The sequence below is a fragment of the Camponotus vicinus genome, unplaced genomic scaffold, assembly GCF_025532165.1.
Source record: "Camponotus vicinus isolate PSW18456_S1 unplaced genomic scaffold, iyCamVici1.0 SCAF_3, whole genome shotgun sequence".
Lineage (NCBI taxonomy): Eukaryota > Metazoa > Arthropoda > Insecta > Hymenoptera > Formicidae > Camponotus > Camponotus vicinus.
Genome location: NW_028141967.1, coordinates 20,418,930 through 20,433,749, shown reverse-complemented (window position 1 = coordinate 20,433,749; position 14,820 = coordinate 20,418,930). Strand labels below are relative to the sequence as shown.

General features: G+C 36.0%; 2 protein-coding genes across 4 annotated transcripts; both read left to right on the top strand.

Annotated features, from left to right (window-relative positions):
* Positions 1-88: 88 nt before the first annotated feature.
* On the top strand, positions 89-9,474 carry LOC145969236 (uncharacterized). 2 transcript variants are annotated; one of them, XM_083095193.1, is made up of 6 exons: positions 89-243; positions 637-1,626; positions 1,775-6,456; positions 6,724-6,818; positions 7,799-8,103; positions 8,291-9,474. In XM_083095193.1, the coding sequence occupies exons 2-6, from the start codon at positions 788-790 to the stop codon at positions 9,036-9,038; spliced, it is 6,669 nt and encodes a 2,222-aa protein (XP_082951319.1). In that variant the 5' UTR covers positions 89-243; positions 637-787; the 3' UTR covers positions 9,039-9,474. The 2 variants fall into 2 exon arrangements, with proteins under 2 accessions (XP_082951319.1, XP_082951320.1); XM_083095194.1 differs by having other exon boundaries at positions 92-335.
* Positions 9,475-10,011: 537 nt separating this feature from the next.
* LOC145969235 (uncharacterized) lies at positions 10,012-14,820 on the top strand. 2 transcript variants are annotated; one of them, XM_083095192.1, is made up of 3 exons: positions 10,012-10,307; positions 13,040-13,491; positions 14,378-14,820. In XM_083095192.1, exon 2 carries the CDS (start codon positions 13,064-13,066, stop codon positions 13,424-13,426), a length of 363 nt encoding a protein of 120 aa, XP_082951318.1. In that variant the 5' UTR covers positions 10,012-10,307; positions 13,040-13,063; the 3' UTR covers positions 13,427-13,491; positions 14,378-14,820. The 2 variants fall into 2 exon arrangements, with proteins under 2 accessions (XP_082951318.1, XP_082951317.1); XM_083095191.1 differs by lacking the exon at positions 10,012-10,307 and having other exon boundaries at positions 11,917-13,491.

Here is a 14,820-nt window from a genome sequence, read left to right as displayed (position 1 = left end):
TATTGTATTTGCATATACCGCATTATTATTCTATTATTTCCTCCGCCGACTCTCTTTTCCATATTTTAAGTCACATGTATATTATTCTGCGGCGAAGTCACGTGGCCGCGTGTCAGGGCCAACTAATCAATGGATAAGCATCGACCACCGCACCAAACGAAGCTCGTATTGGTGATTCAGTTGTGCCACGGGGGTGCACTAGCTCGGTGGTGGCAACCCTTCTGTTTTATTCTCTCCGAGCAGGTACACTTAATTTCCAGAAAATAAAACACGAAACACAGAACGTAAAAAATAACGATATATATTTATTTGTTATTGTTTTTCTATTTTAACAGGTACACACATACGTGTTAACTGTTAAGTATCACGAGCACTGTTGTGTTCTACGTAATAATATTGCACATCAATATGCACATATATTTTATATATATATATATATATATATATATATATATATATATATATATCATTATAATTATTTTTGCAAAAAAATATGCCTTATTATATTACTGTATTGAAATTATGTAAATATTTCATTATTTGTTAAAAAAATCTAAAGAGAGAATTATTGTATTTTCTTATAACAAGTAAACTCTTTAAAATAATTTTTTTTAATTTCACATATTTGAAATGCAGATGAAAACGAAGGGTCGCACTAACATCGTCCTTGAAGAAAACTCTATTTCGCAATGCATCAATGCGGTAAAAGAAATAATATTGTAAAGCAGGAAGTATTAAAATTATGTATAAAATATTGAAAATATAATATATATAAGTGGGGAAAAAAATGTTGAGCTCTACTTCGCCTATCGATCGTCCTAGTCTACATCCTGGTACCAGATACCTTATCGCGCCGCGAGTACCTCACGGGCTCGCGTCCGTAGTCGAAGGTCTTACTAGAGAGGTCCTGCGTCATCGTCCCGAGGACATATATGTTTTTGCAGCGCATCACTTTGAGAAGTTGCTGAAATTGCGCGAACAGTATTACGCTGAAGAATACAGTGGTCGCGAATTCGATCATGACTTTGGTTGCGATTTCAAACTGTGGCCCACCAAAAAGGCTAAGGATATCGGAAGATCTACAAATAGCGATTGGTCCTTGGAGAAAGAGATCGAGATCTTTGAGAGACGTGGAAAAGTGTCTGCTGACGTGGAAGAAAGCACGGATGTTTCTACCGATAGAGAGAATCGGAAAACGTCGAAGCAAACATGCACGAGAAGTCTCTCGACTACGAAAAAAAGTTCGAAGAAATCAAAGGACAACGAGACAACATCGGACATTCGCGCGACGAGAATCATCTCGCAAATGTCTGTTCTTCCCGGTAAAAACATCCAGACTAAGGATATTAAGCAGGAACTCAGGAGAAACAAATTAAGCGGCGAGAAAGTGAGAGCGACTGACAATACGGAGAAAGGAATTCGAAATGAGAGACGATCTAGAATGAGGATTTCCAAGACGGATAAGGATCCCGAAGAGGATATTGAACATACTACGACGACGACGAGCTCGAGTAGAACCTCTGCTCGAAGACCTTTGAGAAAAGTTCGACGAATAGAGACTGAATCCGAGACCGAAACAGAAACAATAAGTGGTGAAACAATGGCCAAGACTGGACATGAAAATGGGTAATAGTAGCTTACTATAATTATTAGTTAATTGTATAATAATTTATGTATAATAAAGAATACACATAAATAAGAATTAAAAAGATTTATTTTTAAGATTAAATTTTTTAGATTTATTTTTAAGATTAAATCTTTCTTTATTTGTCAGATCGAGCACCAAGAACAATGGTGCGAACAGCGAAATTATCGCTCGGATTGAAAACAGGGAGAAGAGACCGGAAGCGCAGTTCTCCGAACATTCCTCCAAGAGGAAAGTGTCGTCGAGAGCGCTCAGTATGGATCGTATCCGGGCCTATGTATTACGCAAATTCGCGAGTTCTGCGAGTCTGGAAGTATTGCGGTCGCCTACGTATGTGGAACAGGTGCAGGAGGTGATCGATCGTGCGGCGCCAATCATTAAGGAGAAGTTGGAGGAGGTCAGGGGATCCCGGGGAAAGCGTTCGAGATCAGTTGATCTCGCCTGGAACAAGGAATTCTTTCGTCAGCGCAGTCGAGATGGAAAGAAACGCGATTATGAAAAAGAAGAGGAAAGCAAAAGAAAAACTGGAAATGAATTGCCAGAACGTAAAGTCGATACCATTAAAAAGGAAGAAACGGAAAACCATCTCGAGAAAGACGAAATGATTTCGAATGTGGAAACGGAGGAGAAGAAATCGAGGAGGCGCAGTGGAGGATCGGGCAAAAAAGCGAGAAAACGCGAAAACGGTGGTGATGTCGGAGTCGTCGATCAAATTAATGGCAAGCACAGTGATAAATTGGAGTATGAGTCCGGTGCAACACATGATACCTTGGAAGCGAAACTGACGGCTACACAAAACATTTTGGAAGATATCTCGAAGTCCACATATGACTTAGGCGGTGCTCGCAAGAATGATTCTGCGGGAGGTGAGCTGCCGGAATCAGAGATCTCTGATCACGTAAACGTCGTATCCCTGCCAATCGTAAGACCACCGTCTTCTAGAAACTCCAGGAGCGCCACTAAGAACGGTTCGGATAGTCTGATTCTGCCGCCTATTTCTCCGGAAGCTCCCAAGTCGACGAAGAAGAAAGATGAGTTATCCTTGCCGGTTCTGCCGGTTGCAACTAATGGCAACCATTCTAGAAAATCACAGGATGCTGAGGAAGCCTCAACAATGCATGACATTACGAATGACATAGAAGATATAGCGATCCTTCCAGAAGATGGTCATGAAGAAGTGATTGTAGATACAAAACAGGATCTCGATACTGATTTAATATCGAGCACAGTATCAGACGTTATTGATGCAGAAAAACGTGAAAAAGATGAAGATACGGATGATGTTCTTCTGGAAAATATTCCAGAACAATTTATTGAGAAATGTGAAAGTCTTGAAGAATATGAGGAATTGGAAAGAAAGAAGATGGAAGAAATCTTCAAAGACAGTTTAAACGTCACGCCGGAAGTGGTAGATGTGCCGCCAAGACCGGATTCGCTGGAACCCGATGAGGAAAAGAAACTTCAAAACGACGATATGGATCTTGCGCGAGTTAACACATTCGACGAACTGAAGGACAAGTTGATCGAGATCGAGATGGCAGAACGAAATATCGAGATGGCATTGGCTAGCCAACAACTCGCGATGCATGACGCTGGCGAAGAAACGAGCCAAGCGGAAAAGTCGATGATTGACGGGAAGATAAATGACGTAGGAAAGTTGGCTGATGAGATGGAAGAAACTGTGAGTGAGATAGAAAAGTCGGCGGATGCGGAAAAAATATCAACGAATAAAGACGACGAAGAAAAAAAAGGAAATGATGAAGAGGGAAAAAATACGACAAATGAAATAGAAAAAGTTAAAGATGTAATCGAAATATCGATGAATGAAAAGGAAAACTTATTAAATATAACAGAAAAATCGGAGGATGAAGTAAAAGAGGAAATAGAGAGATCATCGAATGAAATGAAAAATACGACAAATGAAGCAGAAACTTCAGTAAACGAAATTGAAAAATCGACAAACAAATTGAATGAAACAGAAATATTAACAAATGAAGTAGAAGTGACAAATCAAGAGGAAATATTAACAAAAGCAGCAGAAGAGGTAATCAAAGTATCTGAAGACGAAAAATCAACGGATGAAAATGAAAGATCGATAAACGAAAAGTCACCAATTGATGTGGAAAAATTAACAGTTAAAATTGATACTGAAGATGCACAGTCTATAAATCTAAAATCACAAAACAATGATGATCAGACTCAAGCAGCTGTTTGTGAAACAGACGATGATAATGTAACAGCGTCTAACAATAAAGCTGATAATACGGTAAATGAATTTTCCAAGACTGTAGCTTGCGAAAGTGCTGCGAACGAAAGGGAAATCTCAGCAACAAATCTTCCAGATGAAAATACTGCGAAAGCGACGAAAGGGCGGAAAAAACGCGAAATCGACTCTTGTCCAACAACGTCACTCTCTTTAGAACTTCCGTTTTCATACGTTCTGAGCGAGGGTTCTCCTTGCGAGATACCTGATTCCGTAACAACCGTGATTATTCCGGATAGACACTATTCATCTCCCGCGACTCTAGAGGATGAGAATTATCAGTTTGAATCGACGAATGAAAAAGAATCATTTATCCATTCCAATATCGCTAAAAAAAGTGAAACACAGGAAAATAAAAATGGCATGGAAATTTTCGGCGAATATATCCAACCGGAAGTCGACATTTTGCCTGATATTGATTTCGTGCATAGTACGAGAGGAGTAAAATCGAGTCAGATAATAATCGCTCATCAGGACTTGGACAACATCAAGGAAGAAGGTGAAGAAGAAGAGAAAAAAGACGTTGAAAAAGAAGAGATAGAGACTCCTCGAGAGCAAAAAGATGATACACAACTAATCATACATGAAGAAGAGACGAAACCTGTAATTTTGGAAGGCATCGTGGAACACGAGGAGAATGAAGAAACTAGCATGAAAATGACTTCCGAATCTAAGGATGCTGAGGAAATTTCCTGCAAAATTTCCAAATATGAATCTTCGCCTGATACCGTGGAATTAATGGCAGATACTGGCTTGATAGATGAAGAAAACATGAATCTTGTGGTAGAATCCCGGGACACGATAGAGAACTCATCGGAAGAGAACGGAAGCACGCAGGATACCCACACAATCACATCAAGCGACGTAAAGGAGAGTACCGTGAGCAATCAATCGATCGAGAGTCCGAGTCTGGACAGGCCAATAGTGCCAGAGTTGAACCTGGATTCTCTTCAGGATAATACGGTATCGTCCTTTAAAATGACGGCGAACGGAACAGTAACGAAAGAGAACAATGACAGTCCTAGAGAGAGCGACACCACGACGTCCTTGATCGAGCCATTGATTTCGGACGAGAGATTAATGAACCAGCCGAATTTGGCTGATCGCGAAGAAGATATTGCTGCCGAAGAGCTCACGGAAAGTTTAAGATCGGAAGTTCCGGAGGCCGATCAATTATATCAAGCGGAACATGCAGAATATGAGTGGCTGGAGAAGGATCCGTCATCTCTGGAAATCAATTTAGAGGACGAAGTGAAATCTCCAGAAAACAGTATTGGTTTAAAGGCTTTACCAGAAGATGTTGTTGTAGTTGGCCCACTTTTACGAGACGAGGAGATGGAAAAAAAAATAGACAATGAGGAAGAGATTGCGAGAGAATTGATAGGCTCACTGGAAGAAGATATGCAACTTTACGTTAAAGCGTTAGAAGAAAAATCTAAAGAGAACGGAGAATCTGAGAAGAGCAGTTTAAATATGAATGACAAATCTAATCAATCTCTGTTGGAATCTGTTGATGAACAGGAAAAAGGAGAACATGAAATTTCTTCAGAGGAAATTCAAACATTAGATAAAATTGCAAGGACTGAAACAATTAATGAATTATCTAGCCAAATAGGAGATATCAAACAAGATAGTGAAGATAAGAACGTTGTAATAGACAGTGAAACTGAAGAACTTAAACTGCAAGTGGAAGAAAAAGATGGTATAGAAATTGCGCATGTTGCACCTTTAGCACAATTTGAGCAAGAATTACTAGAATTTAATGATACACAAATAATAAAAACAGATGAAGAAAAGATTACAGTCGAAAATAAGCTTGACACTGATACAGTTTCAACCGATAATCAGGAAAATCTTGAAAATAGTCAAACAAAGATTGAGGAAGTTATAGAAAGCCAAAGTAACGAAAATATTAATAAAATTGAAGAATTGCATGAACAACAAGAGAAAAGTGAAGAAGAGGTGCAAGATAGGGAAGAATGTGAGCCGGAAAAATTAGAAGTTGAGGAAAAAGAAGAACAAGAAAAATTAGAAATAGACGAAGAATATCAGCAAGAAAAATCAGAGAAATGCACGCAAGAAGATTTAAAAATCCAAGAAACAGATAATCACGAAAATTTACAATTAGAGGAAAATATTGTTGATATCAAAACAATGCCTTTGGAAGCAACAGAGTCAAGAAAGGGCTCGATAAACGAATCGACGAATAACGATGAAGGAGAGACTGAGCCAATTACTTGTGACGAATTCATCATTGACGATGAGGCAGAAAAAGAAACGAAAAATAACGAGATCGAAAAATCCGAAGATCTTTCAGCAAAGATACAGAATATTCACGAACCAATATCGGAACAATCGACGGAAGATCATTTTCATGGTGGATATTGGATTACGGAAACGAAATCATCAACCGTGGAAACAGTGATTGGAACTTCTACTTCTAACGAGGGAATGGAGCCTAATGCTGATGTGCCAGAAATTATCCAAGACGAATCGCTTATTCAGAAAGAAGATAATTTTCATTCGGCAGTCATAAAAATCCAAGCTTGTAAGTAATGCAATTTTAATTAAATTATGTTATAAATTGATATTTTAATTATATTGCGTTTGCATACATACAGTGTAAACAATTGATTGCTAATTTTCTTATCTTTTGATATATTCATGTCACATAGTAAAATTTAAAAAAGACAAGTTCGAGGATCATTAATTCTATCGAAATTGGAAGATAGAATAATGTTATTTTGAGATAATTACGATAAGTATAATTTTTTTAAAGAAATGATAAAAGAATAAGTAACAAAATTTTGTGAAGGTTTACGAGGATTTTTAATGCGTCGTCGCATGAAAGAAGATGCAAGCTCAAAATCTATTTCGAACAATATTTCTTCAGCACAGAAAATAGATATAGTAAGTATAATAATTATATATATAATAATTTAAAAAATATATAAATTTTTATTTACCTATTTTTTCCTATTTACATATTTTTTTTAAATAAATAAATTTAATTTTTAATAAAATCTTAAATTTCACTTTAAATTTATCATTAATTTTCTTAAATTTAAATAAATGCATTAATATAACAATTTGTATTATATATATATATAATATCGATTTAATGACTTTTTTAAGAGTGGATAATAATAAAAACCATTGCTGCACGCAACTGCAAATTTTATATAAAAATTGTATAATTGAATTATATAATTGAAGAGAAGGATTATTTTAAATTATATAATAAATAACCTTTAATAAGGCCTTCTTAAAAATATTTATATATATAATAACCTTTAATAAGGCCTTCTCAAATATTTATATACATACTGTAATTTTGCATGCAGTTATTCAATATATTGAAATTAAGCCTCGAACTTGAATCTATTGATTTTCCTCCGTTTTGTAAAGTCGAACAGCTGAACGTAATATTTTGTACGCCACGCCCGCCGGAAGTATATTATGTAAAAGAGGAAGTAGCAGGTCACTGCTAAACGTCAGCGTTTTCGTGATTGCAACAGGCGGTTTGGCATTTGGCAGTAATAAACTTGGCAAATGCATTTCGAGAGCGCTGGTCCCTTAAAATAATTGTTTCTTAGATTCGAATTGACGTCCACGACTTTATAAATATTATTTCTGTTAGATTTCCTTCAATTTTGTATTTTAAAATAAAATTTAAAATTATGTTAAATAAATATTTATTAAATGTTTCCCTTAATAAGAGTAATTATGTATTTAAGTATAATTATTTAAGTATAATTAAGTGTAATTATTAAAGTATAATTAGGGCTAGGGACAGTATTTCTCTTTCTGGAAAGAACATGTCTTCCATTTCTTAATATTAAAAAAAGATAACGATATAATCAATAATTCAATAGATTATTAATTTTTAGGATGACCATTTAACGGTGCCACATTCTTCAAGTTCGCGAGAAGTCAAAACTGGAAGGCAACGTCTTCGACGAGAGGAAGCTCTACGAAATACTACTCTCTCGTTGGAGAACGCTTTCGCTACAGGTAGACTTCAACATACCGGCGAATTTCACGATTCTGTGCCGTTGGCTCTTTTCGATCCAATTTATCGTAAGGATAATTCAACCACATCGGACGAATTTTTGAATAAGGCGATTGAGGAAGATGCAGAACAAACTAATCAATCTGATATTGCAAAATCTAGTCACAACGAGAACAATTCCGTGTAAGTAATTATTATAAGAGAAATTAAGAATGTTTTAAATATTATCCGCTTCCTAATAACTTGTATTAAAATATATCATAAAATAGATAGCGTCGTGTGTGTATAAATTTTACTTTATAAATATCTTTTTACTTTACAAATATCTTTTACTATATATTAAATATAATTATCTTGTTATTTTGTACAGTCACGATGACAAACACGGAGGAAATTTTCAAAAAGGCAACATATTTACCGATCATTCGACTATTCCAATCGTGATGCATCTGCTAGCGGATGCATCTCGCAATTGCCACTTTACAGTCAGTCAGAATTCCCATCCTGATTTTAATACAAACGCTGGAGGAGTGAAACCTGCGGAACCGACATTAACGGATATCCTAATGTTAGGCTACCCGAGAGATGATGAGAATCGATATTTGAATTTCATAACCAGTGTCGAGGATCTCGGCTGCAACATGGATTCCTTATCGCTAAACGACACAATAAAGTGCTCGAAAAATACCGACGAAGTTCATCCTTCGACAACTTCCGGCGAAGGTAGCATCAGGGAACCCCTAGCTCTTCCGGGCACTCCTCAGGGTGTCGTGATTGAGGAAGTGACTAGTCTGGAAACTGAACTTGTCCCATCTGAGTCCGCGACAAAACCGTCGACCACGTCGAAAACCTCGTTAGATACAAATAGCTCGGTGCCATCGGAGGAATGTACCCTCGAGGATGAAAAGAATGATTTAGGAACATCGCCAAGGATCGTGGATGCAATGGAAGACCGGAAACATGTAGACGGAGAGACCGAAAGACAAAAGTCTAATTGCAAGCACCTTGAGAGCATCTCAGAAGACGATTCCCATAGCGAAGATGCGAAAAAAGAATCTAGCGAAGTCTCTTGCGACAATCATGAGCGCGTGGAAGAAGAGGAGAATGAAAAAACGTGAATTATAAATTTATGAAAATATATGGAGTGAATCGAAGCACGGCACGATTAGTTCCTTCAATTAAGATCGTCGCTTGTGTGTGAGATAATAATTATCACTGTACTTTCACTTTGCATGTATTATTTTAGGATAATTTTGCAAGGAAATATTATTCTTAACTTCTACGATTTAGAGTTTTTAATTTTTAATTCGATTATATAGATATAGGAATAATAGAGAATAATAGAGGATGAATAGAGACTATTTCTCAGGAATAATTTTAAAATGTACGTTACATACCGTTACTAATACACATATAAAAATGCAACGAGTTTTGGATTTGCAATTATACTACACAATACAAGCGAGCGATCTCTTCCCGCTACGTATATAGTTTGGAGATATATATCTTTATAAATGCTGCATAGAGCAGTAATAAATTATATGATAAATTATATATATTATATTGATTTATTTTCATTTTAGAATATCTATATCTCACGTATAAAAAATATTTAATAATTTCAATCAATATTACACAACTACAAGAGATAACCGTAAGTTAAAAATTAAACATTATACTCAGTGATAAGATATTCTCGATGTTTACGTTGCATGATTATAATGCCGTTTATGCATAATAGTACTATGAATTAATCGCAAATTGCGAGGATAAAAAAAATGTAATCTTTTAGTCATTTCTAAATATTATATATTGCTATCAATTTTAATTACTGGTTCTCTGAAAAAGTTTTGATCGAAATGCAACATAGAGACGAAGTTTCATCATTAAAGGTCATCTTCCAGACATTAATTGTGTCCATAATAATAAAAAAAGCTCTGAATCTCGAGCCTGCAATGTTTTGCATTTCGATCACGCGGAATGCAAACGGACCTCGGGTACACGGACCTTGATACATATTTTTAGTGCCCGCCGTAATAGAGAGAGAGAGAAACGAGAGGAACGAGAAATCAGTATCGTGATCGTCGCGAGCATTCAGTGAGCGGGGATCCAAGGTAAGAGCACGACGTCGCAGTGACGTCATTGGGCGTCGCGACGACAGCATCGGCATCGGCATCGTCGTCGTCGTCGTTGCCACCGCCGCGGTCACTCGCGCGTAGACATCACCGCGACCTGTCGCCGCTCTCTCTTTCGTCGTGTATATTGTTCGCTTCCGTGTGTAAACGATATTGCCACTTCGGGAGAATCAGTCGCGCTTGCCGATAGTCGTCAGTGATTGCTCTGCAGCTTTGTCACGTCCGGTATTTGATACGTCCGGTATCCCTGAGGTAAGCAAGGTCAGCAAAAGCGCGAACGCGAGTCGCAAACTGTGAGACAGGTAGCATCATTTCAAAAAATTTATTAAAGGATCTAAATTGCATATTAATTTTTACATATAACATTTTTCTATAATAAATTATTTAATAATATATTTTATATATTACTAATATTTAATAATATATTTTATATATTACTAATATTTAATAATATATTTTATATATATATATATTTTTTCTCTTATATTGTTATATTTTTATTTATAGGTTGCTATGAAAGAGAATAAAATAAAATTAACGATGTGGCTTTCCGTTGAATTTTTTTTCTTTGCACTATCTCACAAAAGAATCTTGATAATTGAAACTAGTTAAAATTAATTTCTCTCAGACATGTCTTTAATTTAATAACGGAGATATCCGTATCAATTCATTGTCTGTATTGCATTTTGCAAATTTTTGTAGCTGTTGATATTATTGTATAGTGTGCAGTGATTTTCCTCTCTATTCTTTTCGTATACTTTTATAAAATTATAAAAACTATATAAAACTTAGATATTACCTTTTCATGAAACTTATACTGATTAAAATGACATTCTCGTATAATAAGCGAACAACATATACATTTATGCTCTAGCTTAAAAAGGTAAAATTATTAGTTTTTTAATTTTATAATTACATATCATGATATAATAAAATTTAAAAAACAAAGCAGTGTGTGAAAATTAACTGTGATATGATTTGTATGATATATTTGTGCTAAATTTATGATGGTTAAAGGAGAATAAGACGTGACGCGAATATACGCGAGATTCATGGGCGGGATCGTTATCGATGTACGAGCTGGCCGATTGAACGACGTATATCGTTCGCGCGAGCGAGTATATTTTCGTGATGATCAGCATAAGGGAAGCGTTATACGCGAATATGCGTCCGAGACCAACGGCGGACGCAAACAAATTGGAATGCTCTCGGTCGCACGCGCGTGCGTCCGCGGACTTTCGTCGACACTCTCGCGACCATCAATCATCAATCAGCGTATATTGGCCTCAAGACGACGAATTTACTGTGACGCGCGCGTCAACCGCACTCACGAGACCGAAATTGATGCTGTGCCCGGGTGATGATATTACGGATACTTTGCGAGGTCCCCCTTTAATACAGATTTTTTTTGCTCGCTGCGATTAATCAAGTCGCAAGTAGACGAATATAAATATCTAAATGGTATTTTTATAAATGGTGTGTTAAAGTTTCGTAAATTAAATTATTTATTTTATACTTTTGACAGAATATAAAACAAATAATTGAGGGAAAATGAAATTAAAATGAAAGTTGTGATGAAAACATGCTCCGATGCTTGATGCATAAAATTTCATATATGTAATTGTTGCGAAGATCTTTCAGTTTAATCAAAATATTGTACATGTAATTTTTTACTTTCTCCAAACTGTAAAGAGAGTAAATGATATACAATTTTTTTAAATATATAAATTAAATGGAAATTGTCTCGAAAAATAGGAATGATTCTACTCGAGATGCAATATAATAAAAGTTTGAATTGCATATTTTTTAATTTTATTTATAAGATAAATAATTAGTTAGCGTTCATTTTTAGCTATCATTTATGTACAAAAACCGTGCCACGATTATCGACAAGGTCTATGCTCATTCTCTGCCAAGTTTACACGAAATTAACCATTCTCTCTAGAACGCGCTGAATAAGACGTAACGCGATCGACGACGTGGAAAATGAGAGCTTTCGTAGCGGGGTATCATCACAGAACGCATGCGCGATAGATCCATCCTTGGTTCGAGATGGACAAGCACAATCGCCGAGACTCTTTGTCATGCATCCGTTACGCGTCAGTTTCCTATTTCGCTTCTAGACAAGAGGACGCGCGATAGAGATCATAGTGAGATCGGAAGTGAGCGAGAGTGCTGAACCGGAAGAACAATCGTTCTCATCTTTGAATTTTTCCCTGTGAAAAATCGCATTTTAACATTAATCCTGAAGAATCAAAAAGATAAGATTTACTTCGTTTGTTCTCTTTAATCGATATTTATGGATCATTGTGAAGATCGTTCAATCGGTCTGCGCTACTGAAAAGTTCTGCTTTCTGCGATTGCTTCGCTATTTTTTACATTTAATCATAGTAGCGATTTTTCAAGTCAATTTCTAAAACGATTGGCGAAATATTGAGGTGATTTTCTTCTTGAAGAATTTTCAGAAAGGAAGAAGCTGCTCTTTCTTTCACTTTGGCATCGATATTTATAGATGATTGGAAGTATCCTAAAGTTTGTCCTACTTCCGCTGGTGGAATTATAAATAATCGAGGGAATATTCCGCTCTCACAATTACCCACGTTTGCCTTTTAAAATAAACTTTGAAGAATAATCTAGGAAATCTTCATCTCTTTTAAACTCTCTTGATTCATTTTGAATCAATTTCGATCGATTTCCGATTGCTAGGAAAATCCTGAATTTAGCTTGTTCTCTGAGAAGCGATCTCACAGGCAATCAAGAATAATTTTAAATTGTTTCTGTTCTTGGGATCGATTTTTGTAAGCCAAAGATACGTACGTGCTCTCCAAAAATAATATTTATATGTAATTTCAACAAGCATCTCGACGTTTTTTCGGAATCGATCCTCATGGAATGACTTAAGAAATTTGGATCGACGGATTTTAACGGTCGAGAGACACGGAGCTTTTTCGCGTGATCGTCTTAAAACTCCGTTCATGTCGCAGACTCCTAAGGAGGAGGCCGATGAGATGAAGGCCAATACGGCAGCGACGAAGATCCAGGCCAACTTTCGCGGATACCGTGTGCGCAAGCAGTTGAAGGAATCTACGCAACGTCGTCGTCAGAGTCAGCAGCAACAGCATCAGGAGCCGCAGCATCAGCAGAAGAATCAACAACAGCAGCAGGAGCATCCGAAGTCGAAGGACCATCTTTTCAAGAGACAGAACACTCGGGAGGCACTTGAGGAGAAATCAGCGACCAAGATCCAGGCGGGTATCCGCGGTTTCCTGGTACGGAAGAGACAACAAGCTGTTCAGGCTGCGGCGGCGAGGATCCAGGCCGGCTTCCGTGGCTTCAAGACGCGGAAATTGCTGAAACAGAACGGCCAATAGGCTGTACTTTTTGATCTTTTCCCGTTGGATGAAGGATAATATAGGCTGTCGATATTATACTAAAGGTGCTTCTTATTTATGATTACGCTGATGTAAATTTATGGCCGTTTGATTATACATGTGTGTTTGTTGAGAGATTGAGTAAAAGGCGTAAGAATTCTTTAATTTAACTTTTTTCTTTTCTTATGTTTTGATATATATAATTGCATAACTAATTATTAAAAATTATACATTTTTATCATAAATATAAAATGTTTAATTCTTTTAGTTCATATTGATATTAATTACTTCTACGTATCTATTAACTAATTTTTGTGGATTTTTGTTCGACTAAAAATACTGTTTTATAGCATGGCTTGTGTGAGTAGATATTTAAAACACAAATAATAGAAGAATAAAAAAATCAACAAACAAATTTATCAAAAAAATCTTTTCAGAAATGATAAATTTTTCTATTAAAGAATTTTCAAGTTTATTAAACTTGCTCTTTGTTTTGAAATAATTATAATGAAATATAATAGAGATTTATCAGTAGAGATAATAGGGTTGTGTATCACATAATGAACATTATTTAATATTTTCTTTTATTCAGACATTGCATGATCGACATAGCAAGTGCTTGATTAAATATAGCGAGAATTGCCTATAAAATAAAAAATATTATTTTCTAGATTCTATTTTTGAAGCGTAATAGCTCGCGATGATCGCGACGAATGCGTGCTAATATTAATCAGCACTCATTAACTGCAGAAGGAAAATGTAAACAGCTGCAACATGTGTGCATCTGCGACATCTCATTGGATGTGGCTTTTACAAACGCGGTTTATATATAACACCGAGCGCGCCCCGAGCCCTTGACCCTTAAATTCTTAGCACCGAATTCTCTGGCATGCGTTCTCTTCGATTATCTCAATATACTTTTTCTCATACCATCTATTATTTGTTTTTCAGTAATATGTGGATTCGTCCGTGTACTCGGAGGAGATCTGAGAATTGGATTGGAAGTGTCGAAGAAACAACTTTTGAATCAATTGATCTTCACGATGCTTGACATATGTATATTTTTGGAACACTGTGTATTTTTGGGCTCAAACTTCGTGAAATTCATCGAATACGTCTCCAGAATTAATGAATGATAACTAATGACACATTGTTTCATAGCAATCTTTGTACTTTATCATTATTTTTACTTCGTTCTATCTTTCCTACTCTGAATTTCGTATAAAGATGACGATAAACGATGATGATGAGGACAAAAGCAATAATAGAAAACATTGTTTTTACGAAAGCAAGAGATGTGCATATATATATATATATATATATATATATATGCGATAGAAGTTAGTTAAATTATTATATGAATGTTGAAATATTTTTTTCTTGTTATTTCATAT